Source organism: Alligator mississippiensis, chromosome 2, assembly GCF_030867095.1.
Source record: "Alligator mississippiensis isolate rAllMis1 chromosome 2, rAllMis1, whole genome shotgun sequence".
Lineage (NCBI taxonomy): Eukaryota > Metazoa > Chordata > Crocodylia > Alligatoridae > Alligator > Alligator mississippiensis.
In genome coordinates, this window is record NC_081825.1 from 199,146,518 (window position 1) to 199,172,121 (window position 25,604).

Here is a 25,604-nt window from a genome sequence, read left to right on the forward strand (position 1 = left end):
AGTAAGGGTGGAGGGGTGTGGGAATGTCTGCGGGAGGGTGTGGGTATGTGTGGTGGGGGGCAGTCCTCAGAGTTCCTGGAACGTGCAAGTCCCCGGAGCTGGATGTGGTGGCGGTGAGCGAGTCCAGCCCCATCTGGCTGAACAGCACTCCTGTCCAGGTCCCTGGCCATATACGGTGGCAGGGTGTGGGGCTAGCCCTACCCAGCCCCACAGTGTGCAGCTCCCATACTCCCACCCCAATCCCCAGCTACAGGTGGCAGTAGCATGTGGGGCCACCCCAATATGGCCCCATAACATGCAACTCCCCACACTTGCACCCAAGTCCCTAGCTGCGCATGTGTGTGGGCCCAGCCTGATCCAGCCCCATAGCACTCCTGTACTCTGGCAGGGTGCGGGGCCAGCCCAGCCCCATAGTGCATGGCTCCTTGCACTTCTACCCCTTTCCCGCAGTGGGAGTCCCTAGCCCCAGCCTGGTGGGGCCTTTACTTGCATTCCTAGGCTTGCAGGCTGGAAACAGTCTTGGGGTGACCCGGCACAAGCTCTGGCAGACAGAGGTTTGTCCCCAGTGCCTTCTGGCTCGGGGCTGGGGTGGGTAAGGCCAGGTTGGGGTGGGGGGTGGTTGCTTAGGAACCAGAGCTGCACCTCCTACATGGAAGGGCCGGCTTGCAGAGGGGCAGTGAAGGCCAAGGCTTCCAGACAGCTTATGGAGGGACCCTGTGGGCCAGAAGGAATTGCCTGGCAGGCCGGATCCAGCCTGCAGGCCATATTTTGCCCACCCCTGTTTACAGAGCAAAAGGCAACCCTGGGATTAAGCTGACTAAGGCAGGGGTTGGCAACCTACAGCCCATGGGCCAGATCTAGCCTGTGGAACCACTGGATCCAGCAGAAGTAGGGTTTGGTGGCATTTGGCAGCAGGGGGCTTTGACACTCTCCCCAGAGACAAGCAGTGGTGATGGCCAGGCTCTAGTGCCCACACTCCTTTAACCCAGGGTGTATCATTCCATCCCGTAGCTGGAAAAAGGCAGGCACACAGATTAACTCACTATAGTTACTCCTCACTTCAAGGGGTGACTTTACTCAAGAGTGGAGTGACTTGCATTGGTATGCATGTATTCCACTTTTACTACGGAGTAAGGTCAATTTTCTCCACAGTAACCATGTCAGGTGCCTATACAAAGTACCTGAATTAGGGCTTTTGTTGGAATAACCATATTGGGTAGGAACATGGGCAGATCGAAGAATTTGAAAAAGCAGGGTGTGGGAGATGCCACTTGTGCTGTAGGGGAGATCACAGCTCCACCCTCACCCTGTGAGCAGACCACACTGTGGCAGCAGCTGCCAGGGGAAGCAGGTAAGACTTCTCTCCACTGCTTTTGGCACCCCTCCAAGGGCAGACCCAGAAGTAGTGCAGTAGCATGGCTGCACCCCACTTTTGGACTGGATCACACTGCTGGAGCCTCTGGGGACTTTAAAAGAAGTCCTCCACGAGGAAGGGAATCTCCCCTCCCCCTTCATGCTCAAAGCATGTCAAATCCCATTCCCTCCCCTTCTTCCCCCTTCCCTCCCACCATCCTCCACCTGCCCTGGCTGCTTTCCCCACTGTCCTAGGAGCAGGGGAATCTTCACTTCTGCTTCGGTCCACTCCAGTTGCACTGTGTTCACCAAGAACTGGGCTGGGCTCACCTAGGACAGAGACAATGGCAGCGCCTTCCCGTGCCTGCTTCTGTGGGAACCCACCAGCCTCCCCATTGCTGCTGTCACTCTCCCAGTTAAACCCAGCCCCTTGGCAGTCCAGCTACAGGGGGCAGGAGCAGCTCTGAAACATCCCCTGCACCCAGGGCAGCAGAGAAAGCAGCAGCAACTGGATGAAGAGGGGATGAAAGGGAAAGAGATGGACTGTGCTTCTGAGCACAGAGAGGAAGGCAGGGATACTTACCTCTCCCGCAGCACAATTTACCAGCACCAGTGTGTTGAGGTGGAGGAGCCTGGGAGTGGGGGTGCAGCCACTCATGCAGTGCAGGTAGCTGCTTCCACATGCCCTTTGCCAAATCCTGGATCTGCCCCTGACCCCTCTCTTCCAGTTCAGGCACCTCCCCTCCCAAGGAGGGGTTGCCTCTGGATGCAAGAAGGGGAAATCGGACCCCTACTATCACTGACCCCAGCTGATACAATATTTGCTGTTTTCTGTAAAGCTCCAACTGCTGGAATGACACCTGAAAATAATAAAATGTTCTAACCTTTATCATTGCAAAGATAAGCTTGAAGACATGGTGCTTAAATGTTCTAGAAATAGAAGGGAAATACAATCCAGTATTTAAAAAAAAAAAAATTGCTTAGTTTAAAAGTCATTAGACTGGCATGGAATCTACCCACCATCTCCAAACTCTGTTCAGTCATTACCCCCTTATCCCACTGACTTCAATAGAGCTGGCCTCAGAGAAGCGGGCCATTTAGACAGATGTAAGAAGAGCCTGACTGAAATTAAGAGCTTTGTATCTTAGAATATGAAAAACAACCTATAACTTCTATGACCCTAATATTTTTTCTCAAAGAAAAAAAGGAAAGAATCTATAGGCTAAGGTCTGAAAAAGGTGGTTTAATAAGTTAGGAGAATACAAGACAGTGCCTTGAAAAAATATTTATTCCTCTATTTTCTGCTCATATAAACAGAAATGGCAAAACAGGTTTTTAAATGTATTCAAAATGTTCCTGAAATTGAAAGTCAGTAGAGGCCACACTGGCTTTCCAGCTGTTAATCCTGATATAATTGGGGTTTATAGAAGAAACATACCCAGCACCAAGTATAGCAGAATTACAAATCCCAAGCGCTGTTATATAATATGATAAACCCTAGAGAGATTGTGTGTTCATATGGGAAAACTGAAAACATATGCCAGGTTTTCTTTTGAAACTGTTTAACTGTCTGCATTTATAACTTAATACTGCCCTCTGCTGGCAGGCCTGCTCTACTTCATAGTTTTACAAAAAATAACTGAAGAGACATCACTCCCAAGTATCCAGTTAGTAAAGGATATCACAAGCCCTCCTCACAAAACCCTCCCCCCCCACCCCGTTTGTATTTCCTGGACCATCATAGCTATAGTAATATTTCAATCTTACTAGTAATTTATTTGATATCTTCCTGTATATTAAGCAAAAATCTTAATATGTATGTATACATTTACACATACACAGAGACACTATTATTAAGATTTTTGCTAATAATATTGTACATTATTAGTTTTGTGTTCTGTGTGTGTGTGCATGTATGTCTTTATATATATGCCTATCTATACACACACACACACACACACACACACACACACACACACACACACAGAGATTACAAAAATAATAATATTACAATGCAGAATATTTTGTGATACGTTTATCTAAGTGTATTATACTGAACCTTTGGTTATGTATTGCATATTTACCTACTTAAAGCAGAGTTTATTAAAATGAGCAGGGTTTGTGTAACCTTTATCAGTTCTGACTGCAAAACCAAATTTGGTCTCTACTGCCTTGGCTGGCAGGGGTTGAAAAGGTCTGCAGGAGAACTGCTCTCAGTCCCAGTCACCTTAAAAAACAACTCCTTACAAATAGTCTAAAAGATTCAAAGAGTTAAATTCACCTTTCCTTCCAAAATGAACTCACCACACTACCTGTTATTTAAAAGGAGAATATTAAAATGAAAAGTGGGCTTCCTCCATGATTAAAAACCAGAGAGCACTACTAGGCAGCAAAGGAATTCAGCAGCCTTCCATATCTCAGTATTTGGATTCCAGTTTTATATAAGTCATAGACACAGTAAACTTATTGTGGTCTGTACTAGATATTTGCCGTCATCAGATATTTGTCACATCAGACTACATGTGATTTGTCATAACTTTTGACAGATTCTGCTTGGCAAGGGAACAGCTTAGGTTCTTGCAAGTTGAGCTCAAGAAGTGTTAGAAGAAATGTTTGGAGAAGCTTGTTCTGCACCTGTCAGCATGACTGGCCCAAGCTATTTTTAACAGAAAAGAATTAAGGTCTATTGCAACTACTGAGTTTTAAAAGGAAAATAATGTCTTCCCCTGCTTTTTCAGTCTCCGTTAACAAGATTTTTCCTTTCCTTCTCCTTGATTTTTTAAATTTTGTTTAAACAAAACCAAGTATTCATTATCTAATATAAGATGTATATTATTGCCAATAATGAAACTACATGCTTTACAGGCATGCAGTTTTATATATTATTGACCAGAAGGTTACTTTTTAAAATTGTTACTCTGTCCTTTTATTGTTGCTTTCAAACGGAGGACCCATTTGTGTCTATGCTGACAACTGTGTCCTTTTGTCAGCGTGAGTTAAGAGCACACAGGGAAACTCTTCCATGCATCTCCCATACCCAACTGTCTTTCACAATGCAAACTCTGTTTACTGGGGAAAACAGGGACTGCTGTCCTTCTGTGTACCTCTGCTGAGAGATGCCACTCAAGGAGTATAGAACCCCTCAATACCAGTCCTCAGAACAGGCTTAGTGCATATGGAAGAACAGACAGCTTCCCCTGAAAGGATGCGTCTATGAGCACAGTTCTTCTAGGGTAAGTACATAAGATTTACTCCAACTCCAAAAATCAGGCTGTGCCTAAATGGCCCATATCAGTATTAAATAAGCAACATGGGGCATGTTTACATATGTTTGTGCTGCAGCACCGGGTGCTTTTAAAAGCACTCAGTACTGCAGCGCATACAGTTGTATAAGCGGCGAAATGCACAGCAGTGCTGAGAAAATGGCAGTGGTGTGCTTTTGAACTAAAACATGTTGAAGGTGCTTTAGTTCAAAAGTGCACCATCACCATTTTCTGCATGCTAACGTGTATTTTGCTGCTTATACAACTACATGTTATGCAATGCAGTGCATGTCAGCTCGTGTGTGCAGCGGACTCAATTAATTGAGTCTGTTTCAATGCGCCGGATCTCCAGTGCATCTAAGCATGAAAATGTATGTGTATAAATGCCTATGAGTCATAGAATCATAGAAAATTAAGGTTGCAAGGGACCTCAGGATGTCCCATTTAGTCCATCCTATTGCTCAAAGCAGAATGATCCCCAACTAGATCATCCCAGGCAAGGCTTTGTCTAGCTTGATCTTAAAAACCTCCAACAATGAAAAATCCACACCTCTCTGTGTAGACCGTTCCAGTGTTTTACTACCCTCCTAGTGAGAAAGCTTTTCCTAATATTTAACCTAAACTTCCCTTGCTGCAGCTTAAGATCATTGTTCCCTTGTTCTGTCATCTGCCACCACTTAGAACCGTCTAGCTTCATCCTCTTTGGAACCCCCCTTCAAGTAGTTGAAGGCTGCTATTAAATCCCATCTCAGTCTTCTCTTCTGCAGACTAAATAAGCTCCGTTCCCTAAGCCTCTCCTCAGAAGTCTGTGCCTCAGTCCCCTAAGTATTTTCCTTGCTCTCCACTGTACTCTCTCCAACTTGTCCACATCCTTTCTATAGTGGGGGTCCCAAAACTGGACACAGTACTCCAGATGTGGCCTCACCAGTGCTGAATAGAGGGGAAGAATCATTTCCCACAATCTGCTAGCAACGCTCCTACTAATGCAGCCCAGTATGCCATCAGCATTCTTGGCAACAACGGCATACTGTTGGCTCATATCCAGTTTACTGTGCATTGTGCCCCCAGGTCCTTTTCTGCAGAACTACTGCTTAGCCAGTAGGTCCTCAGCCTGTACCAGTGTATGGGATTGTTCCAATGTAAGTGCAAGACTTTTCACTTGTCCTTATTGAACCTCATGAAATTTCTTTTGGTTCAATCCTTCAATTTGTCAAAGTCACTCTGAATCTTAGCTGTAGCCTCCAACATATCTACTATTTTCCCCAGCTTGGTGTCATCTTCAAACTTGCTGAGGCTGCACTCTATCCTACCTTCCAGGTCACTGATGAAGATATTGAACATACTGGCCCCGGAAGCACTCCACTTGATACAGTCTGCCAACTAGACAATTGAGCCATTGACTACTACCCTCTGAGCCCAATGATCTAGCCAGTTTTCTATCCACCTTACAGTCCATTCATCCAACCTGTACTTCCTTAGGTTGCTTGTGAGAATGTTGTAGGAGACCATATCAAAAGCCATCCTGAAGTCAAGGTATCTCACATCCATTGGACTTCCCATGTCCTCAGAGCCAGTCATTTTATCATAGAAGGCAATCAATTTGGTCAGGCATGGATGGCTTGCTCCTGGTGAATCCAGGAGGACTGTTCTTAAATCACTTCTCCTCCAAGTGCTTAGAAATGGATTCCTTGAAGACTTGCTCCATGATTTTTCCAAGGACTGAGGCGAGGCTGACCCTGCAGTACCCTGGATCCTCCTTCTTAAAGATGGGCACCATATTTTCCTTTTCCCAATTGTGTGCAATCTTTCCTAATCGCCATGAGTTTTCAGAGATGATGGCCAGCAACTCTGCAATCACATCGGTCGGCTCCCTCAGCACCCTTTGGTGCATCACACCTGGCCCCATGGACTTGTATACGTCCAGCTTTTCTAAGTAGTCCCTAACCTGTTTTTTCAGCACTGAGGGAAGCTCGCCTCCTCCCCAAACGGTGCTGCCTGGTGCAGTAATCAGGGAGCTGACCTTGCCTGTGAAGACTGGGGCAAAAAAAGGCATTGAGCACTTCCCAGTTTTCTGCATCTTCTGTTACTAGGTTGCCTCCCCCATTTAGTAAAAGACCCACTCTTCCCCTGATCCTTCTCTTGTTCCTAACATTGTGGTAGAAAGCCTTCTTGTTACCCTTCACATCCTTTGCCAGCTGCAACTCTAATTGTGCTTTAGCCTTTCCGATTTCATCTGTACTTGCCTGAGCAATACTCTTATACTTCTTCCTAGTAGTTTGTCCAAGTTTCCACTTCTTGTAGGCTTCTTTTTTGTGTATTAGCTTACTGAAGAGTTCTCTGCTAAGCCAAGCTGGTTTTCTGCCATGCACGCTAGTCTTCCTGCACCTCAGAATGGGTTTGTTCCTGCACCCTCAGTAAGGGCTATTTAAAAGTACAGCCAACTCTCCTGGACTCTTGGCCCCTTCTGACTGGCCTCCCAGGATATCCTGCCCAGGAATTCCCTGAATGAGTCAGAGTCTGCTTTTCTGAAGTCCAGGGTCCATACTCTGCTTCTATCCTTCCATCCTTTCCTCAGGAACCTGAACTCAATCATTTTGTGGTCAATGCCATCCAAGTTGCCATCCATTACTACATTCCCCACCAATTTTTCCCTGTTTGTGAGCAGCAGGTCAAGAAAAGCATGGCCCCTAATTGGCTAATCCAGCACTTGCACCAGGAAGTTGTCCCCAATACTTTCCAAAAAAGTTCCTAGATTGCCTGTGCACTGCTGCATTGCTCTCCCAGCAGATATCACAACATGTGCTCTCACAGTCCTACTTTTTCTTAAAGGAAACAGTTAAAACACCATGACCATCACAACTCTCATACAAGAAACTTGCAGGTTTAATGCCACATGCTTAATATTAAGAAAAAGAAAGAAATCCAGAAACCAGGTCTTTCCTCTTATAGGCAGGAGTGACATTATTGCCTGGTTTGGTATATCTATCCAATTGTACCAACAAAGAAACCTTTGTGAGGATAGGGAAGGAAAGATCCTCCAACTCAGACCACAATACACAATCACTAGCTCTGACCTTATAGTAACTGCTAGTGCTTAGATACTCTTACTTTACAGAGGCAGAGAGAGGTCAGGGGCTGATGCATAGTACTCTGCACAGCCCCAAAGTTACTCACTCTGCTTCTTCTTTAAGCCACCCTTAAATCCTGCTGTGCAAGAACAAATAGGGAGCTTTCAGAGAACTAAGCTCTGCATTTCACGAGCCAGACTTACCATCTTCTTGCTTGTACAGAACTGTAGCTGTAACCATACCTTTGCCCAGCTTCCCCAGGAGGAAGGGGGTAAGATTTAGCCCACTGTGCAACTAAAAGGAGGACTTCCATGCTACTATAAACTATCTCTACAAAATGTGATTTGTCCTGTGATCTGTAATTGTTTTATTTGCCCATCTGTGCGCAAATAAAAAGCTACCTTCTTTGCACTGTGGAGCTCCTTTTTTGAACCTGTGATAGTTATAACACTTTCTTTATGGGTCAGAGTCTGATTACATGAAAAGTATGATAGTAGCAAATTGCCTGTCAAGAGTGATGGGGGTGGGGCGGGGGGAAGGGGGAGGTCAGAGGCCTGCGTTGCCCCTTCCCCCGCTGCCCTGGGTTGGGGTCCGGTTTCCACACCTTCTACGCCCCACCACTCAGGTCTGGGTCTGCTCCCTCCATCCCCTGCCTGCTGATTCAGGCCCGGGCTCGTCCCCGCCCTCCCCACCGTTGTTTCAGGTCTAGGACTGTGTGCCTCACCTGCCTTTCAGAACTGAGGGGAAGGGAGATTGCATGCGGCAGTGGCCGGCTGGCCACACACTGCCACGAGTAAACCCCCTTCCCCTTACTGCTCCACTCCCTCCCTCCCCTCTTTGTTGCCGCCTCCCCCTCCCTGCTGGCTATTCAGGGGGGGGGGGGCGGGGACACACACCACCCGGCCCCTGGCTCCAGGGCAGTGCTGACCTCGCCCCGCTGCTCCAGACCTTCAGTCCCCGCTCTCATGGCAGCACTCCGCTGTTTGGAGGGACAAGGCCAGCACCCTGCACCTTACCTGAAAGGAGCAGGGCTGGGGGGTGGGGGCAAGGCCAGCACCACTGGCCTCACCATCTGCTCCATCCCCTCCATCATAGCAGTGCTCCTGTCCCTGCTGTCCCCGTCTGCCTCCAAGGAGCAGAGCCTGGGGGGGGAGGGGGGAAGGAGGAGAGGCCAGTGCTGCGGCCTCACCCCCCACTCCAGCCCCTCTGTCCCCACTGTCATGGCAGCACTCTGCTGTGTGTCTGTCTGTGTACAGCACTCTGACTGGCGGCCGAGACAACCAATCAGAGTGTGAATAAAGCATTACAGATAGACAGACTAAGGCTTTTATCATATTAGAATGATGAAATTAAGCTTCACAACTGCATTGCCAGGTCAAAGCCTAATCCCTGTAAAGTCTCTTATTCAAGCAAAACTCCATTAAGTACAGATTAGAGGATCTCGTGCTTGTTGTTGGAGAAGAAAAGGTTGATTTAATGAGAGCTGAACCAAACTAGTTTGGCCTGCTCCTGGCTGTTCCAAATAAGATAAATACACCTTGTTTTGGCTAATAGGTCAAATATTTTGATTATCTGATCCAGTGTCCACCTAAAATGAAATAATACCCTCCCCCACAACACACACAAATAAGTTAAATTTTACTGGCTTTCAAAACTGATACTTTAGATGAGCTACATAGATTATTCCATCAAGGCCTGAAACATACTATTCTTGTAAGATTTTATTTCCTGTATAATGCCCCGAAAAATATTCCCATGCAATTGAAACTTACAACACCTTAAAAATAGCTGCATTTTCTCCTCATGGGCCTCTGCACTTTAATAAAATTTAAAAATTAATGGAAAGCAGACTAATCAAAACAAGACATTCTGTGTGCAAAACAGAATAGGACTTGACCAGCACTTTAAAAGACCAAACATCAAATGGGAAGAAAAGTAATATAGTACATAGAACTGCAAAAAAATAATTTCACGTGTGATTCGGCAGTATGTTTCACATTAAGCTGAAGCTTATTCCAAGACAGTCTTGTTCATTCTTCATGTGCAGTACCCCATTGACGTATATGGCATCATACAAAGAAATGTAATTTCTCATCCAATGCACTAAATGTCCTGATAGAAAATATGTAGGAGAAACCAAACAACTGCATACCAGAATGAACGCACACCAAAAATCTATCAAAGACATACTTCTCACAAGACAACTACTCTCTCTTGAATTTCTCAGTTCTAATCCTCGAAGGGAATTTACAAAACACCTTTCATAGATGAGTTTACAAACTTCACTCCATTAATCTACTGGATACTGTCTCGGATGGCCAGAGCCGACTCGAGGTGATTTAGTAATTATTCGTTTGTTGGGCGGGCTGGTGAATAGAGAGGTGGACAAAGCTTAATAGTTGCAGAACTTTACTTACGCCGCTTGTAGCTGCAACGCAGACGGTCCGGTCGTTTGAACAACTATGTTAGTTGTTCAAGCTGGCAGGGCTCAGGCCAGCTCGTCCGTCCACAAATCAAGCCGGCGGGGAAAGGGTACGTCAGGGATTGCGCTCGGCGACGGGGAGAAGAATCGATAGGTGATCAGTCTATTGATCAGCTCAGCCGCAAGTTGGATCTCTTTTAGAAGCACTCTGCAGCGTGCTCAAAGTTCTCCGACTTGGGCGGAAGTCGCACGAAAATTTAAACGGCTAGCAAGCCAATTACTAGCCACCACGTAGGAATAATTTAGAACTGGCCAATAGCGGGACACAAATTTGCATTCGAATGGAGGGAACTCTCTTGCACCGGGGTTTTTCTGTTGCAACAGAAAACCTTTGCTGTGCAAGAGGCTCTCATGTGGTGGGAAAATTCCATCATGCTGAGGCACCAAAATCACTGGGTTGTGCAGATACAAAAAATCATGGACTAAATATAGACATTGGATTTATGGCACATTATAACCTGCCTGCCATCTGATAACCCCAGGTAACCTGTCTGCATTTTACCAGCTACATTCCCTTCCCTCCTCTCCCAACCTACCTGTCTCTCACTTATTGTGTCCCATTGTCTTGGATCCTCACCGCCACGTGTTTGCATTTTCACAGACCTGCATTTTGCATATTGACCCTATTCCACCCAGGAGAGCACACAAAACACCAGCAGACTCTCTCCAATGCCAGAACAAGTGTGTTTGTGCCCAAAAACTTGCACACAACATTTTTTCCAACTATTTAGTTGGTCTAATAAAAGATACAACATTTATCCAAAGAACCTTGTCTGCCTATGTCCTCAGCCCAACAAGGCTATAACCAACACCCCATCAAACAAAGAAGGGAAGGCAAGGTCTAACAGTCACAAACTACTGGATGACCATTTTAGATTGGACATTAGGAAAAACTTACTTTCCAAGTCTCCAAAGTCTAGTGTAGACTCCCCCAGGAGTAGTGCAAGCACCTACTCTGGATACATTCAAGAAACACCTGGATGCTTACCTTGCTGGGTCATCTCACCCCAGCTGACTTCCTGCCCTTGGGCAGGGGGCTGAACTCTATGATCTCACGAGGTCCCTTCTAGCCCTAACATCTATGAAATCTATGAATCTAGCACAAAGTGAAGTTATAATCACATATCAAGCAAGTATGTGATATGACACAATTTTATTCAAAACAGAAAAAGGAAGTCTGTATATTCAAGGTCACTTGACTAAGAAAAATAAGCTTTTATTCAGCTTATCCCTGTAGAGGCAGTTCAGCTCTGGGAGATTCTTTTCTGGCTCCTATATCATCAACAGAATTTTTGACCCAGTTCCAGCTGCGGAAGCTTTATTGATGTTGAGGATATGCAAGCCAGAAAGAACATATCTTGACTTTACATCCCAGGCCATGTTTGTAGATATAAATATACATTTTTACTTATAAACATATTTCGATGCATGAGGAAAGACACTACCACCAGTAGAAGAAGAGGTCACAGAGTAGTGACATATTGGTCCCGTCCCAAGGGAGGACAGGTCTTGACTCCAGCCAAATCTCTGTGGTTTTCAGCCAGGATGCCATAGGACCCTGGGGTGCTATCAGAGCCCTTGAAGAATGTCGCAAGATGAGAGGAGGTAAGCAGATAAACACAAGCTCAGGTTTGTCCTTGCCTGGTTGATTCCCCACTCCCACTCCCCAGCCCTTCTGCAAGGAGATATGCACTGTAATATATAAAGTTAGTTTTTAAAAATTTGGTGCCATTGGTGCCATTCAGTTCACAAGGTAAGGAGGGGTGCCTCAAGTCCAAAAAGGTTGAGAACCACTGCTCTACGGGAATTGTTTTGGCAGAGGATTCCCAGTATCTCTGGGGTGCTCTGTGTCTGATCCCATCTCACCAATGAAACATATCCCCTTTGTAGATAGCACACAAATCCAAGCAGTTGACGGAGTGCAAGATGCAAGTAGCATGTGTGCTATACTCCATCTGTGGTTATTTTCCACTGCTGCCTGGGTTCTACCAGAAGAATCCAATGAATTAATTGGGCTATCTGTCTGTACACTACAGCCCTACAGTCCTAAAAAGTGCCAATTAAAATTTTTAAACAAAAGAAAGCAATGATAAAACAGAAAGAGGAATACCATGTACTATATTATTACACAAGCACAATTTTCTAAACTAAAATATTTCTCCTGATTCAGTATCCAGAATCAGATACAGAGATAAAGAGATGTATTACTACTTACACACCAGATCCATGAGGTTTAGTGTACAGCTTTAGAGACTAAGTTTATTAAGCACATAAATTTAGAGCTTATTCCATCAGTAGTCTCCTACTACCATACAGGATAGGGACAGACATAACACATAAATCAGTTTAAGTGATCAGAAACTGGTTTAAGCCTGTAATAGAACAGACATTCAGAGCACATAAGCCAGTTTGAAAATGGCTGAAAATGGTTTGAGATAAACCTGGTCAAATGACATCCTGAGGGGCTGTGGCAACAACATGATGGTTGATGCGCTCATCATGGGAATGCTCAGAGCCTGGTACCCCAGCAACAAGAGCGTCCTGTGTGCCTGCCGCGTCTCCCGCCACTACACCAAGCTGGTGTGCTGCCTCATGGTGTCCAACACCATCTGCTGGTCCCGGGACATCTATGTGGAACACATCACGGGACACCGCCAGTACTCCGACCCCACCAGATGAACCGCTGCTGTACTGGACCCAGAGGGGACTGCCTGAACCCCCCTCTGCACCAGATGGACTTCACTTAAAGAGGATTTGTCAGCAATGGACGACCCCGCTCCACGTGAAGAGGACCCCTGTGATGAGACTCTATATGGAGTGAGACAGTTTCTTTGAACTACTTGCTCCACCATTGCAGACCACTGTAACAGGTTTGTGTGCATCTATCTTCTTTCTCTCTCAGCATTGCGAACCCCCTCCCTCCCCTGGGCTTAGTTGGCTAACATTGTATTTTCTGTAACCTAGTTGTGTTCACCTCCTCACCCCCATCCCTTTAATGTCAGTCCCTCACTCGGGCGATTTGTATTTCCCTACCGGATTTGTCAGCTTTTTGGATTCACAATCCTAAACACGTACTAATAAAAGTCAGTCACTTAACTGATTTGGGCATGGGTGACTGGTGCTTCCCAGCTCGGGGGGGGGGGGGGGGGCACCAGTGGCCAATCACTGATGGGGGAGGGGTCCCCCCAGCAACCCCAGTGCTGGCTCCATGCAATGCTGCTCAGCCCCAGATGGGGACTTTTCCTCCTCCTCCTACTGTAGGGTGGGGAGGGGGGCTCTGTTCTATGCTGGAGGGTACTCTTCCCCCTCCTCCTCCCTTGCCCCCACCACTGAGGGGTGGGGAGGGGGGGACTCTGTGCAGGCTGGCCAGCCCCAGCCCTGGCCCCGGAGGGGGACACTTTGCCCTGTGGGGCAGCAGGGGCTTTCTTCAGTGCTGCAGGGGAGAAATTCTTCCCCTTCCTTTTGCAACCCCCCCTCCACCACGGGGCAGGAGTGGAGGCTCTTGTGGTGCTTCCTGGCCTGGCCCAGCTGGGGCATAGGGAGTGGCTTTAATGGAGTCACAGCTGCCAGAGGTGACCCTGGTCCTGCAGCCCAGCAGAGCCTGGCCTTGCTCAGCCCCAGCTAAGGCAGCCACTTGGTTGGGTGCGGGCCAGACTGCAGGGGCGGGGCCGTACCTGGCGGGTGCAGCTCAGTGATGGGGCGGCAAGCACAGCCGGGCAGCTGCTTCCCCTGTCAGTGACCACAGCCCAGTGTGCGCGGCCAGTGGCTGGATGGCAACAGCTTATCCAGGCCTGTTCAGAGGCACTGCGGGTACTCATGAGGCCTCAGCGAGCCTTGTGGTGGGTGGCTGCCAGGCTCTGGGTCTGCAGTGCTTCTGAGCGGGCCTGGATAAGCCACTGCCCAACCAGCTGCTGGCCATGGATGCCAGGTTGTGCTCACTGACAGGGGAAGCAGCTGTCTGGCTGCTCTCACCTCCCTATCACTGAGCTGCACCAGCCAAGGGTGGCCCCACCCCCGCAGCCCGGCCTGGCCTGGCCCCACCAAGCGGCAGCCTTAGCCAGGACTGAGCAAGGCCAGGCCTAACTGGGCCATGGGGCCGGGGCCAGCCCCAGCAGTTCCAGCTGTTACAGCCACTCCCTGCACCCTGGCTGGGCCAGGCCAGGGAGCACTGCAAGAGCTGCCCCTCCCTGCCCTGTGGCAGCAGGGGGTGGGGGATGGAGGAAGGGAAAGATTTCCCCTCCCAGCACTGAACAGAGCTCCCTCACCACCCTGCAAAGGGGGAAAATGTCCCCCTCCGGGGCTGGGGCCAGGCAGCCTGCAGAGAGCCCCACCTTGGGGGTGGAAGCAGGGGAGGAAAAGGAGGGGGAAGATTACCTTCCCCAGTATGGAACACAGTCCCCCTTGTCACCCTGCAGGGGGGATAGGGAAGAGTCCCCATCTGGGACCAGACAGCATCACATGGAGCCCCCCTCCCCACCCCTTGGTGGTGGGGGAGAAGCAAGGGGAAGAGTCCCCTTCTAAGGCCAAGCAGCCTTGTAGTGCCTCCTTCCCTACTACACATGGGTGGGGAGGGAGAAGGAGGAGCGGGAAAGAGTCCCCCCCCCAGCACCAAACAGAGTCCCCCTCCGTGCCCTGCACCAGTGGGGGAGAGGGAGGAGGGGGAAGAGTTCCCCTCTGGGGCCAGGCAGCCCTGTGTGTGGGGGGATAGCTCCCAGCTGTCAGGAAGCTGCTGGGGTGGGCAGAGCTCTCCCCTCCTCCCCCCTTACCAAGCAGACACTCCCTCTTCCCCCACCCTCTGAACCCTGCAGGCTGAGGTGGGTGTTTAAACCCCTCCCCCTAACTCATTCCCATCGGTGCCTGGCCATGCCCCCCTCTGCTCAGCTCCCATGTTGGAAGAGAAGGGCTGCTCTAGCGCCCCTGGGCTTCTGGCCTGAGCCACTGCAGGCATATGCCAAATGTCTATTCACTTGCAAACTGGTTCACTCTCTCCAAGTTAGACTAACGCTCTGTGAGAGTGTGCCGGCGTTTGCGCAGGTGTTCACGCCGGCGGGCAGGCCGGGAGGGCCAGGAGTGGGACTCCTGTAGGGGTGGGGAGTAGACACCACACAGGTCTACAAACAGCAGCTCAGAATGGTGTCTACGAGGAGTGCTGCTAGGGCCTCTGCCCAGGGGGACAAGGCTAACCGGGGCTGGTCTGAGGCCTCCACCCAGACTGAGCCCATGGGGGAGCTGATGTCCCCCTACCTCCTGGCCTGTGGGGGATCCCCAGCAGGGCTGGGGGGGGCAGAGATTGGGGGCCCCCACACCTGTCCGGCAGGTGCCCGTCTTGGGGCTCTGGAGGCGCAGGTGAGGGAGCTCCGGGAGGAGGTTAGCAGGCTGAGGGGGATCAGGGAGGCGGAAGATAAAATTGACAGATATTTCCTTTCCCTGCAGGCCCAGGCACTGAAGGAAGAAGCAGCCCGGGGAATGCCCTCCACAGCAGAGTGGCAGACGGTCACAGCCAGGTCCGGAGCAGCTTGCAGAGAATCGGTACCAGCTTCTCCAGTTCGACTGGAGAACAGGTACGAGGCCCTGGTGATCCTGCAGGAGATGGAAGGGGAGGAGGAAACCCTTGGGCAGGAAGAAACACCACATTCTTCACACTCCAAACAGATCAAGAGATCCAAGAGGACCCAGAGGAGGAGGCGACGAGTGCTCGTCATAGGCGACTCCATCCTGAGGGGTATGGAAGGGCCCATCTGTCGCCAGGACCCCTCAGCATGAGAGGTATGCTGCCTCCCTGGAGCAAAGATTCGGGATGTGACGGAGGTAATCCAGGCCAGGATCAAGCCCACCGATTACTACCCCATGGTCCTAGTCCATGTGGGTACTAACGATGCGGCCAGGAGAACCCCCGATCACCTGATGGCAGACTACAGTGCTCTGGGTGGCATGCTGAAGGAGTTCGGTGCACAGGTGGTATTCTCTTCCATCCTACCAGTGAACGGACGCGGAAGACGGCATGAGAACTGCATCCGAGAGACCAACTGGCGGCTTCGGCAGTGGTGTCTCGAGGCAGGCTTCGGCTTCCTGGACAACGACCCGCACATCACGACGAGGGACATGCTCAGCTGGGATGGGCTTCACCTGTCCCCCAAAGGTAAGCGTGTGTTTTCTTCTAGGTTGGCAGATCTCCTCCGGCGGGCTTTAAACTAGGCTCGTCGGGGGGAGGGGAAGATGAGGGCGGGGAAAGCTGTGGACCACCAAACCATGTGGCACCCACAAGGACAGCCCAGCCTGAAGAAAGAGAGCATTGGGAACCTGAAAGCCATGGGGAGGCCGGTACTACGGCACAGGTAAGAAACGAGAAGGTAAGAATCAAAGGGCCCCTTGGGACTCGGAGCGGGGGGGCAGCAAAGGCACCAGTCGCAGGGCTCAAGTGCCTATATACTAATGCTAGGAGCATGGGAAACAAGCAGGATGAACTAGCGCTCCTGCTTGCACAAAACACCTACGACTTAGTAGGGCTAACGGAAACCTGGTGGGATTCATCCCATGACTGGGTGGTACATATTGAGGGCTATAGATTGTACAGAAAGGACAGGGTGGGGAAGAAAGGGGGAGGGGTTGCGCTCTATGTCAGTGAGCAATATACATCAACCCTCATCAAGATGGAATCCAAGGATGAGGAAGTAGAAGGACTGTGGGTTAGGCTACATGGGGGGCAAGGAGAAAGGGATTTGGTGGTAGGGGTCTGCTACAGACCCCCACATCAAGGGGAAGAAAGAGATGCGGGGCTCCTGAGGCAAATCTCGGAGACCATAAAAGCTAAAGAGGCGGTAGTCATGGGGGACCTAAACTACCCGGACATCTGCTGGGAGTCACAGACAGCAAAGTCCCACTGCTCACGCAGGTTTCTAACCTGTGTACAGGACCTCCACCTGACTCAGGAGGTACACAGTCCCACTAGGGGGAATGCCATACTGGATCTGGTATTGGCAATGGGAGATGACATGGTAGCGGACCTCCAGATCGGTAGCCATCTGGGGGACAGTGATCATCTAATAATAGAATTCACCATAAGACGGCGAGTGGGTAAGGTAACTAGTAGGGTGAAAGTGCTAGACTTTAGGAAAGCTGATCTCAATGAACTCAGGCGATTAGTCAAGGACGCACTGCAGAGTAGGAGTTTTGAAGAGATGGAAGCCCAAGAAGGGTGGCTGTGCCTTAAGGAAACGATCCTTCGGGCACAAAGCAAGACGATCCCCGAGTGAGGCAAAAAAGGGAAAGGGGCCAGGAGGCTTCCCTGGCTGACCAGAGAAATCCAGAGCAGCCTAAGGGACAAAAGGGGAGCACATAAAAAGTGGAAACAGGGAGAGATCACCAAAGATGAATACACCTCCTCTGCTCATGCTTGTAGGGAGGCAGTTAGATGGGCCAAAGCTACCATGGAGCCGAGGATGGCAACCCAAGTAAAAGACAACAAGAAATTGTTTTTTAGATATATAGGGAGTAAAAGGAAGGAATAGGACCCCTGCTAAATGGGCAGAAACAATTGGTGACAGACAGGGGGGACAAGGCTGAACTCCTCAATGAGTTCTTTGCCTCAGTGTTCCTAAGTGAGGGGCACGACAAGTCTCTCACTGGGGTTGTAGAGAGGCAGCAGCAAGGTGCCAGATTTCCATGCGTAGACCCTGAAATGGTGCAGAGTCATTTGGAAGAACTGGATGCCTTTAAGTCGGCAGGCCCGGATGAGCTCCATCCGAGGGTGCTGAAGGCACTGGCCGACATCATTGCAAAGCCACTGACGGGAATATTTGAAAGCTCGTGGCGCACGGGCCAAGTCCCAGAGGACTGGAAAAGGGCCAACGTGGTCCCCATTTTCAAAAAGGGGAGGAAGGAGGACCCGGCAACTATAGACCTGTCAGTCTCACCTCCATCCTTGGCAAAGTCTTTGAAAAAATTATCAAGGCTCACATTTGTGAGAGCCCGGCAGGACAAATTATGCTGAGGGGAAATCAGCACGGGTTCGTGGCAGGCAGATCGTGCCTGACCAATCTAGTTTCTTTTTATGACCAGGTTACGAAACGCCTGGACACAGGAGGAGGGGTGGATGTCGTCTACTTAGACTTCAGGAAGGCCTTCGATACGGTATCCCACCCCATACTGGTGAACAAGTTAAGAGGCTGTGACTTGGATGACTACACAGTCCGGTGGGTGGCGAATTGGCTGGAGGGTCGCACCCAGAGAGTCGTGGTGGATGGATCGGTTTCGACCTGGAAGGGTGTGGGCAGTGGGGTCCCGCAGGGTTCGGTCCTTGGACCAATACTCTTTAATGTCTTCATCAGCGACTTGGACGAGGGAGTCAAATGTACTCTGTCCAAGTTTGCAGATGACACAAAACTATGGGGAGAAGTGGTCACGCCAGAGGGCAGGGAACAGCTGCAAGCAGATCTGGACAGGTTGGACAAGTGGGCAGAAAACAACAGAATGCAGTTCAACAAGGAGAAATGCAAAGTGCTGCACCTAGGGAGGAAGAATGTCCAGCACACCTACAGCCTAGGGAATGACCTGCTGGGTGGCATGGAAGTGGAAAGGGATCTTGGAGTCCTAGTGGACTCCAAGATGAACATGAGTCGGCAGTATGATGAAGCCATCAAAAAAGCCAATGGCACTTTATCGTGCATCAGCAGATGCATGACGAATAGGTCCAAGGAGGTGATACTTCCCCTTTATCGGGCGCTGGTCAGACCACAGTTGGAGTACTGCATGCAATTCTGGGTGCCGCAAAGCAAGAGGGATGCGGATAACCTGGAGAGGGTCCAGAGAAGGGCCACTCGTATGGTCAAGGGCCTGCAGACCAAGCCCTACGAGGAAAGACTAGAGAAACTGGATCTTTTCAGCCTCCGCAAGAGAAGGTTGAGAGGCAACCTTGTGGCTGCCTATAAGTTCATCATGGGGGCACAGAAGGGAATTGGTGAGTATTTATTCACCAAGGCGCCCCCGGGGGTTACAAGAAACAATGGCCACAAGCTAGCAGAGAGCAGATTTAGATTGGACATTCTAGATCGGAAGAACTTCTTCACAGTTAGAGTGGCCAGGGTCTGGAACGGGCTCCCAAGGAAGGTGGTGCTCTCCCCTACCCTGGGGGTCTTCAAGAGGAGGCTAGATGAGCATCTAGCTGGGGTGATCTAGACCCAGCACTCTTTCCTGCTTATGCAGGGGGTCGGACTCGATGATCTATTGAGGTCCCTTCCGACCCTAACATCTATGAATCTATGAAAGATTGAATCAATTCAGGCTTGGGCTTTTTGAATGTCTGTCCCTAGCCACATGGTTCTATACCAACAACACCTTGAAACAACACTGAAATATAGCCAATACCAATTACCAATTTTTTTCCAAACTAGATCAGGTTCAAGAAGGTACTTAAGCATAGATCAGGTCATACTGAAGTAAAAGGTGCGATTCACATGCATAAGCTTAGTTATGGACTTAAATATCTTGTTGAACTGAAGTTAGAAAATATAGCCTTCTTTTAAGTATGGCATCTTCTACATTACTTACCAGTAACAGAACAAAAGTCTCCTAGACTTAAGAGAAAAATGTGGAACTAAACATATGAAAGGTTAAGCAGAAATCATATTTTACAGATGTTTCTTGCAAGGGGACATCATTTACTGCTACCCATATCTTTTGTTATTATGCTGCTATTTTAAAAATAATCACCAAGAACTTTAGGATTTACTGATTGCATTACAGGTAAGAAAAACATATTTTTTTTTTCAGATGACCAAACAAGTGGTGTAAAGAATGTAGGTTAAAGTAAAACATTTTTGCTAACACACTTGTAAACTTTCAAAAAATAAATTTAAATCTCCAGGGGAAAAGTAAAAATATTAGGCTTGTTACAGGAAACAAATAATATTCAATAAGCTATTGCTTCCAATAGGATCACAGTTTTAGGCTTGAGAAGATTCCTCTGTCCTGTTTTCATTTTGTTGCAAGACATCATGAAATCTTTTTTAAAACAAAACAAGAAACAAAATCCTATTGTTGTTAGTGCACCAATCATGATATTGTATTATTGGCTTAAAACACAAAAACCATTTGATATTTCAAAACAATCATTACCCACCTCCTCTAATGAAGTTAATTTTGTAGAAAGAGAGTTGACTTGTTTTTTCTACATTGTAAAAGGAAAAATAAAGTTAATTAAAATATGCTGGGGGGAAAGAAACTCCAACTAAATAAAGGACCAGTACTGTTCGTAACAAAGACGAGGACTAATGTTATGGCATCTGCATATTAATCTTCATTCAGTGTTTTTATTAAAAGAAACATGTCCTGAAAACTAAATTTGATATATTCACCTATCAAATCCAGTTTTCAGCACATGAATAGACTGAATTAAACTACCAGGTTTATGAAAGGACTAATAATGGTTATTTTCCCTCATTGATTTATCCCTCCATCTTGATACAAATTCTTACTGAAAAATGGCTCTTAGAGATGACCCCATGGAAAAGACACCCATTTCCTTCATGTTCCACAGCCCCTAAATCAGCAGGAGGTGGAAATATTTCAGATAGCGATCTATTCCCTGTAATGGAACAAACTGAATTCTCCATATTGTGAGCCACTTGGTCATGAAATATTTCTTAACACTCCCTACTTGTAGTCAGCAGACAGAAGGATGATCCTTCATTGTAACATCATTAAAAGGTTATGAAGAAATATTCTATAAATCAAACATTTCCCTAACAATTAGAACAGGGGTCAACTGGTGGTATGCATAACCCTGGGGGTACTTGGAAAGGGGCTAGGGGGTACACATGGGTGGGCAGGGAGAGAGGGCTGCCACCCACCACCCCATGCCACCAACTCCCAGGAGCAGCTCACCTCTGTAGACTGCACAGGCACCACTAGGGCAGCTGGACACTGGGGAGGGTTGGAAACTCGCATGTGGCAGCTACCACCGCCATCCACTATCCTGCACTGCCACCATGTGCAAGCCCCCACTCCAGGCTCTGGGTCTAGCCACTGCCACTACCACCCTTCTCTGTGTCCGTGTCTGGCCACTGCCACCCCCCTGCTCCACTCCAAGTCTGGCCACTGCCACCCCCCTGCTCCACCAGAAGTGTACCCAGAAGGGGTACATTCCTTAAAAATGGTTGAAAAAACCCTGAATTAGAAGAAGCCCAGCATTCGATTACTACAACTTTGAGGGTTATGACCCAATTATTAAAGCATCTGATACTTGGAGTTCCCACAAATGCTCCCAAAATTTTTACATTTAGATTATTTGCAAGTCCTTATCAAGTAGGACCCAAAAATATTTTGAAACTAGCAAATTGGCCATCAAGAATGACAGGTAGGCCAGGATACAGGCCCATGTGCCTCCCCACCCCCCCCCCAATTCAGGTCCAGGCCCGCTCCCCCCAACTTTCCCCTGGGTCCAGGTCCATTCCCCCACTCCCTTGCACCTTACCTCTGAAGGAGCTGCTGGGCTCCAATTGTCCCATGACCCAACCCAGGAAGGGCCCCAGTCACCATGAATGGGGCCCCAGCCAGGCCAGGTCATGAGGCAATCAGAGCCCCATGGCTGATCCAGGGGTGTGGCCCGTGGCCCCCAGTCTGCGCAAGGAGCAAGGGTCAGCTGCAGCTGCAGGCTGCACTCAGCCTCTGCTCCATGCCTTGCTGCCACTGCATTGGCAGCAGCACCATGCTGTGCCATGTACCTTGCTGTCTGGCTTGCCCAGCAGCAGAACTCACATGGTGTCGTGCTGCACCACTGTCAAAGTAGCAGCAGTGAGGGACAGAGCAGAGGCTGAGTACAGCCCACAGCTGCAGCCCACCCTTGCCCCATGCATAGACCAGGGGGCCATGGCCCCCTCTCTCCCTTGGCTCTCTGGCACTGTGCCTCTGGAGGAGCCACCAGACTCAGACTGCCCATGACCCAGCCCGGCTGGGGCCCCATCACCATGAACAGGGTCCTGGCTGGACCAGATCATGGGCCAATCAGAGCTTGTCCAGGAGTGCAGCACAGGGGAGCCAAAGAGGGGGCATGTGTCCCCCTCCCCCGGCTCCTCCCGTGTCTGGCCCCATGTGCCCTCACCGCCACCCAGGAAGGGGGGGGGGGAAGCTTGCATGTGGCAGCTGTAGCCACCACCCCGTGCCCCATGCTCAGTGTCTAGCAGTGTACAACCACCCCCACCTCGCCTCCTTGCTTCCCCTCCCTGGGTGGAGGCAGTCAGGGTCCAGGGAGCGGGGCGGGTGGTCAGGGACACATTGGGGTGGGGCAGGGCACACTGCTGCAGGGCTGCACGGTGCACCAGGGAAGGGTGCACAGCTGCAGGGCTGTGCTGCACGCAATGCCCACTCCCTTCTTCTCTCCCTCCCTGCCACCTCCCACTCCCTGCTGGCTGAGGCAGGGAGCAGAAGGCAGTGGGGAAGGGAGCAGGCATGACATGGTGTGCTGCGCTGTGCAGCAGTGCCCCATGGCAGCACGCCAGGTGGCCACACCCTGCATCAGGCAGCATGCCATGCCATGCTCTGCCCCCAGCCACCTGGCCCACTCCCTTCCCCCCAGCCTCCTCTTGTCTGTAATGTTCCAGGCCAGCCAAATCGCTGCCTGCCCTGTGGGCAGTGCATGCACAGTTGGCCCAGAGCATTACAGACAAAGTAGGGCTGTGCAAAATTTTGCCGGCTGTTTCATTTCAACACTGTTTTGACCAATTCTGAGGTTGAAACAGCAAAATCAGAACAAAATAAAGGCCGTCGAAATAGCCTTGACACAAAATGAAGCTGGTTGAAATGTTTTGAAAGTCGAAACATTTCGACCATAGGCTGGGGATGGGAAGTCAGTTCAGCTGGGCTGACTTCCCATCCCCAGCGCAAGATCCGGTAGGGGACAGCAAGGCAGCACACCTGGGCTGCTTCTCGGTCCCCTGAGGTAGATTGCTGTGGGGGCAAGAGGCAGCCCAGCTCTGGCATGATTTTGCGTGTGGGACAGGAAAGCAGCCCAGCTGGGCTACCTCCTGCCCCCAGCGATCTAGCGTTGGGGATGGGAAGTCAGTCCAGCTGGGCTGACTCTCCATCCTCATTGAAACGTCTAAACAGCATCGGAACAGCCTTTCTGTTTCGATGGAACAGAGCAGAACAGCTGTTTTGACTGGAAGTGAAATTCGATACAAAACACTGTTCCGTTGGACTGTCAAAACTCAAGGCAAAATGGAAAAGTACTGTTTTGTACAGCCCTAAGACTAAGGCTTTATTATATTAGAATAGTGAAGTGAAACACTACTGACAGTTCGTATGACCATTCCTTTAAAACAGGAGTTTTCAACCTTTAAGGAGTGTACCTCTTCTGAGTACATTTCTGGCAGGGCGGAGATGAGGTGGCAGCGGTCAGATGCAGAGATGGTGGGGAGGGCTCGCATGTGGTGGTGTGGGGTGGTGGGTGGTGACCATGGTTGCCATGTGTGAGGGCCTACCTTCCCTTACCTCCCACGTCTGGCTGGCTTGGTGGTGCCTGTCTGGCCTGTACAAAGGAGATACTGCCCTCACTCCTCCCCATCTGCCCCTGGCCCTGCTCCTGGTTGGTGGCAGCGCAGGTTGGTGCTACATCCTTGCCTGCCCACCTGTGTGTACCCCCTAGCCCCTTTCCAAGTACCCTCAGTTGACAACCCCTGCTTTAAAAATAAGAATAGACATCTTTTCTTGGTGCAATATAAAAAACAAAACAAAAAACACACGTACCAGACTTCTGCAATATCCATGAATCATGTGATTCTCCTCACAAAAGCTCACTAAATTGCTCTTGAAATCTTCAAGCTCATTCGATATACATTTTAAATGTACAGGATACTGCTCCAGTCTGAAAAATAAATGTGTATCAGCCATGCATGTGAGTGTTGCTCCTGAAGCTTTTAAGAACAGGTTAGACAAACATTTGTCTAGGATGGCTTAGACAGGTATGATTCCACTTTGAGTAGAGGGTTAAACTTGATGATCTCCCGAGGTCCCTTCTAGCACTATGTTTATTTTTAAAAAGGGACATGATTTAAGGATTATAAACCAATTTTTAAAGCACCTGATGCTTGGAGCTCCCACTAGCATCCAAGAACTTCTACATTTAGATTATTTACAGGTCTTTATCAGGTACAGCTCAACATTTTTTGAAATTCTGAAGAAGATCACAAGATACCAAACTGGCTTTTAGTTCTTTGGCAGCAAGATGCATTATCCTACCGGCAAAAAAATATTGGTGCTTTGATACAGTCAAAATGTCTTGAAAATTGAGAATGGATGCGGATTTGAAAAGAAAGAGAGAAGTATAGTAGAAAAGAATAAAATAAAAAAAAGCAAGAAGACTGGAAAATGATGGAAAATTACACACATGCAAAAAAGGGGGAAAAATTAATTACTACCTAATGAAACTACATGAGATCATAGAAAACTTTAGTGAGACATTAACAAGAAAGAGAGACATTTCTTACTGTATTTCCACAATTTCTCCCCACCTTCATTTGAAAAAAATCAGGTCTCCTGGAGAGTTCCAAAACACTTAGTTAAATCAATCTAGTTCAGCCCCTTGTTTAGGGTAGCATCATCCCTGACCAAACCATCCCAGCCAAGTGTCTGTCTAACTTGCTCTTGAAAACTTACAAGGACAGAGAGTCCGTAGCCTATCTAGGTTAAGCCTGTCCCAGTGCTTAACCACCTTCAGAGTGAGAAACTTCTTTCTAATCTCTGACCTAAACTTCACCTGCTGCAATTTGAGGCCATTGCTCCTAGTCCAGTTCCCTTTAGTTACAGAGAAAAGTCCATCTCCATCCTCTCTCTAATAACTCTTCAGGGGTATTTGAAGACTGTTATCAATCATGCCTTAGTCTCTTTCTTCCCGAGACTAAATAATCCTAGTTTTTTTCAGCCTTTCCTCATAAGTCATGCTTCCCAGGTCTGTAATTATTTCTCTTGCTTTCTGCTCTCTTCTAATCTGTCCATATCTTTCTTGAAGTATGGGGCCTGAAACTGGATATAGTATTGCAAGTGGTGTCCCACTAATGCCAAATAAAGCAGAAGAATCATTTTCCTTGATTTGGAAGACACATTCCTATTAATACAGTATACCATGGCTTTTTTTACAACAAGAGCATGCTGTTGTCTCATATTCAGCTTATGATCCACTACAACCTCCGCAGTACTGCAGCCTAGCTAGTCATTCCCCTGTCTGTATTTGTGCATGCAATTATTCCACCTCAAGTGAAAAACTTTACACTTGTCCTTGTTGCATTTCATTTGATGGATCATGGAACATTTCTCCAATCTATCCAAGTCATTCCAGATCCTAGCCCTACCCTCTAGGCAATTTGTTTCATTTGCACAGTTGGTTTAGAATTGAAGGAATATGACATATTAGTGAAGGTGGAATTTAAATGAAACATTTTTTTTCAG

General features: G+C 48.6%; 1 protein-coding gene across 1 annotated transcript in view; it reads right to left on the reverse strand.

The window, feature by feature from the left end:
- LOC132248697 (inositol 1,4,5-triphosphate receptor associated 2-like) overlaps positions 1-25,604 on the reverse strand; it is a 61,119-nt gene that overhangs the window by 22,824 nt on the left and 12,691 nt on the right. The window contains exons 8-9 of the mRNA XM_059722675.1: positions 23,907-24,024; positions 20,284-20,331 (exon numbers count right to left, since the gene is read on the reverse strand). Of these exons, the coding sequence (XP_059578658.1) occupies positions 20,284-20,331; positions 23,907-24,024 (166 nt within the window). The remainder of the gene's footprint in view (positions 1-20,283; positions 20,332-23,906; positions 24,025-25,604) is intronic.